General features: G+C 70.9%; 1 protein-coding gene across 1 annotated transcript; it reads left to right on the top strand.

The window, feature by feature from the left end:
- Nucleotides 1-877: 877 nt before the first annotated feature.
- On the top strand, nucleotides 878-3863 carry MEX3B (mex-3 RNA binding family member B). The gene is made up of 2 exons (XM_040493493.1): nucleotides 878-1518; nucleotides 2377-3863. Exons 1-2 carry the CDS (start codon nucleotides 1230-1232, stop codon nucleotides 3822-3824), a joined length of 1737 nt encoding a protein of 578 aa, XP_040349427.1. The 5' UTR covers nucleotides 878-1229; the 3' UTR covers nucleotides 3825-3863.
- The last annotated feature ends 6 nt before the right edge of the window (nucleotides 3864-3869 follow it).

Below are 3869 nucleotides of genomic sequence, written 5' to 3'. Positions count from 1 at the left end.
CCCGCGCGCGGGGCGTGTGCAGGACCCCCGCCCCGCGCCTTCCGGAGGTCGCCGGCCGCAGGGCGGGCCAGGCCCGCGCTGCGGCGGGGTTCCGGCTCTCCGATCCGCAGTTTCGGGGCCACTTGGACGGAGTGCTGCCCGGGGGGACCGAACTGCGGGCGCGCGCGCGAGGAGCGATGCGGGCGGGCCTATGCCTTTGTGTCTCCTGCGCTCCCGCGCAGGTGGGCAACCCGCGCCAGGAGCCACTTTGCCAGTGCGCCCCGGGACCCCGAGTCCCGCTTTCCGTGTCCGAGGACTCGGACCGCCCTTTGGGGCGGACAATAGACCCTTCTCCCAGTGGCACCGTGGGCTCTAGGGGTGGCTTATTTGGGGACGCTAACGGGACTTTCGCAGGACCGCTCGCTCAGAGCCGGGCCGCTGGCAGCAGAGTTGGGCGCGTTTTCCTTTCTCAATCGCGCGAGGGAGGAGATCTGGGGACAGACTGTCCTCGGCCGATAGGTACGCGGCGAGTGTCCCGAGCCTGCCGGTCCCGCATTAGACAACAAAGAGAGGCGTTAGCGGCGGCGGGGGAGGGGCGCGGCCGGGAGGAGGACGGGGCGGGCTGCGGCGAGCGCGGGGGTGGGGGGCGCTCGCTCTCCGCTCGCCCTGACCGCGGCCTCCGCCCGCCCCCGGCCCGGCGCGCGCCAATCGCCTCCCCCAGCGATAGTGTCAGTAGCATTGTAGTGTCAGCTCCCGCCGGTGACGTTGCGCCTCCCTCGTCCCCCTCCGGAGCCGTCTGGCTGCAGAGGCTCAGTCAAGAGGCGGGGAGGAGAGGAGGAAAAAGCGCTGAGTGAGGGCGGGCGGGCGGGCGGGCGGGAGGGAGTGGAGGAGCCGGGGAGGGGCTCCTTAAAGAAACGCTGCTGTCGCTCGCCTGCTCGGTCCTCGCTCGGCATTGTGGCCAGCCAGCCGGGCACTCGGGGGGTACGCGCGGCCGCCGCTCGAGCTTTGCCCCCACCCCACCCGCCGGCAGATCTGGGGTGGGGACCCAGGCGGGGGCTCCTGCAGCCACTGCCCGGCGCGGACCGCACCGAGCGCCCCACTCCTCCCGGCGCCGAGAAAGGAGCAACGGAGCCCTCTGCAGCCGGCCGGCCTCCCCGCCCCTGACCACTCGCTTCCCGGCTGCCTTTGTGGCCGCAGCTTCTCGCCGCCGAGCCGAGGGCCGGCGGGGGCGCGGCGCGCACGGCCGAGCGATGCCCAGCTCCCTGTTTGCAGAGCTGGAGCGCAACGGCAGCGGCGGCGGAGGGGGAGGCGGCGGCGGCGGTGGCGGCGGCGGCGGCGGCGGCGGCGGCGGCGGGGGAGAGACCCTGGATGACCAAAGAGCCCTGCAGCTAGCGCTCGATCAGCTCTCCCTGCTGGGGCTGGACAGTGACGAGGGCGCCTCTCTGTACGACAGTGAGCCGCGCAAGAAGAGCGTGAACATGACCGAGTGCGTGCCGGTGCCCAGTTCCGAGCACGTCGCCGAGATCGTGGGGCGGCAAGGTGGGTCCGGCAGGGATGGGGAGCTGGGGGGGGGGGTGAGTGGGGGAGAGGGTCTCGGGCCACCGCCCCGCGGGGAGGGCGCGGGAGGGCTCGGGATCCGCGGCGCCCGCGAGCCTTGACGAGAGAGGAAGAGCCGCGCGAGGGGCCGGCGCCCCAGACAAAGAAAGTGCAGGCAGGCTGTCTCCCGGAGCCGCGCCGCTGCCACGGCGGGATGCACTTCATCCTGCTAAAATCACTGCCTTCTCCCCTAGCGCCCCCCACCCAACCCACCCCGGGAAATAGAATTTAAATATAAGATGCTTGGGGGAGGGGGCCTTTGATGGGTCCTTTGGGAGGGGGAGGAGGAGGAGTGAGCATCGGATGGGAGGAGGATTCTGGATTTCTGCAAAGCGGAATGGAGCCCAGAGGAGGAACAATGGGTCCCGGGACTGCCCCCCCCCTCCCATCAGTCCCCCAGCTCTGGTGGTGGGGGGGGGGCGGGCGGATCGCGGCTCCGGCCCTCTTCCCCGGACCCCTTCGCCTCGTCTTCAGGGCGGACGGCGCGCCCCGCTGGATCCTAGCGGCATCTCCCCAGCTGACTTTTTCTGGGATTCTCGGGTTTGCTCGGGACGACTGCAGTCACCGGGGGAGGACTGGGCAGCCAATGGGCTGTTCCTCGAGCGCCTCGCGGGTGGAACCCGCTTCCCAGCCGGTGGCGTGGCCCGGGGTCAGTGAGGGAGCCGCCCCCTTTCCGCCCAAAGCGTGTCCTGCTGTCCCGCAGCCCTGGGCGCGGGCGGTCCCAGGTCTCCGCGGTTACCCCGGGATAATGGGCGTGTCTGTCTCTCTCTCCCACTCCCTCCCCTGCACCCGGGCTCCCAGGTTGTAAAATCAAAGCGCTGCGGGCGAAGACCAATACTTACATCAAGACCCCGGTTCGCGGGGAGGAGCCTGTCTTTGTTGTGACGGGCAGGAAGGAGGATGTGGCCATGGCTCGGAGGGAGATCATCTCTGCCGCGGAGCACTTCTCCATGATCCGCGCCTCGCGGAATAAGAACACGGCGCTCAACGGCGCCGTGCCCGGGCCGCCCAACCTGCCTGGACAGACCACCATCCAGGTGCGGGTGCCCTATCGCGTGGTGGGGCTCGTGGTGGGGCCCAAGGGCGCCACGATCAAGCGCATCCAGCAGCAGACGCACACGTACATCGTGACGCCCAGCCGAGACAAGGAGCCGGTGTTCGAGGTGACCGGCATGCCTGAGAACGTGGACCGAGCTCGCGAGGAGATCGAGGCGCACATCGCCCTGCGCACGGGCGGTATCATTGAGCTCACGGATGAGAACGACTTCCACGCCAACGGCACGGATGTGGGCTTTGATCTGCATCACGGGTCCGGCGGGTCCGGCCCGGGCAGCCTCTGGAGCAAGCCCACCCCCAGCATCACGCCCACCCCCGGCCGCAAGCCCTTCTCTAGCTACCGCAACGACAGCTCCAGCTCGCTCGGCAGCGCCTCCACAGACTCTTACTTCGGCGGGGGGACCGGCGGCAGCACAGCCGCCACCCCGCGCCTAGCGGACTACAGCCCCCCCAGCCCCGCGCTCAGCTTCGCCCACAACGGGAACAACAACAACGGCAATGGATACACCTACGCGGCGGGGGAGGCTTCCGTGCCTTCCCCCGACGGCTGTCCCGAGCTACCGCCCACCTTCGACCCGGCCCCCGCCCCCCCGCCTGGGGCGCCCCTGCTCTGGGCTCAGTTCGAGCGGTCTCCGGGGGGCGGACCTGCGGCGCCCGTCTCCTCTTCCTGCTCTTCCTCCGCGTCTTCTTCCGCTTCGTCCTCCTCGGTGGTCTTTCCCGGGGGCGGCGCCAGCGCGCCCTCCAATGCCAACCTCGGGCTGCTGGTGCACCGCCGGCTGCACCCGGGCACCAGCTGCCCGCGCCTGTCCCCGCCCTTGCACATGGCGCCGGGGACGGGCGAGCACCACCTGGCGCGCCGGGTGCGCAGCGACCCGGGCGGAGGGGGCCTGACCTACGCCGCCTATGCCAACGGGCTGGGGGCGCAGCTGCCGGGCCTGCAGCCGTCGGACACCTCCGGCTCGTCGTCGTCGTCCAGCTCCTCCTCCAGCTCCTCCTCCTCGTCGTCGGGGCTGCGGCGGAAGGGCAGCCGCGACTGCTCCGTGTGCTTCGAGAGCGAGGTGATCGCCGCGCTCGTGCCCTGCGGCCACAACCTCTTCTGCATGGAGTGCGCCAACCGCATCTGCGAGAAGAGCGAGCCCGAGTGCCCGGTCTGCCACACCGCGGTCACTCAGGCCATCCGCATCTTCTCCTGAAGGCGGCGCGCGCCTGCGCGCACCCCGCGGGGAGGGGGGGGGGGG

Source organism: Herpailurus yagouaroundi, unplaced genomic scaffold (genome assembly GCF_014898765.1).
Source record: "Herpailurus yagouaroundi ecotype Mexico unplaced genomic scaffold, PumYag 185, whole genome shotgun sequence".
NCBI classification, from domain to species: Eukaryota; Metazoa; Chordata; class Mammalia; order Carnivora; family Felidae; genus Herpailurus; species Herpailurus yagouaroundi.
This window is presented reverse-complemented; position numbering and strand designations above follow the sequence as displayed.

Excerpts from the sequence above, each read along its gene's own strand:
- MEX3B (XM_040493493.1), top strand. The coding sequence starts at position 1,230 with ATGCCCAGCTCCCTGTTTGCAGAGCTGGAGCGCAACGGCAGCGGCGGC. Across the intron at positions 1,519-2,376 it reads CGAGATCGTGGGGCGGCAAG|GTTGTAAAATCAAAGCGCTG; the intron begins GTGGGTCCGGCA and ends CCGGGCTCCCAG.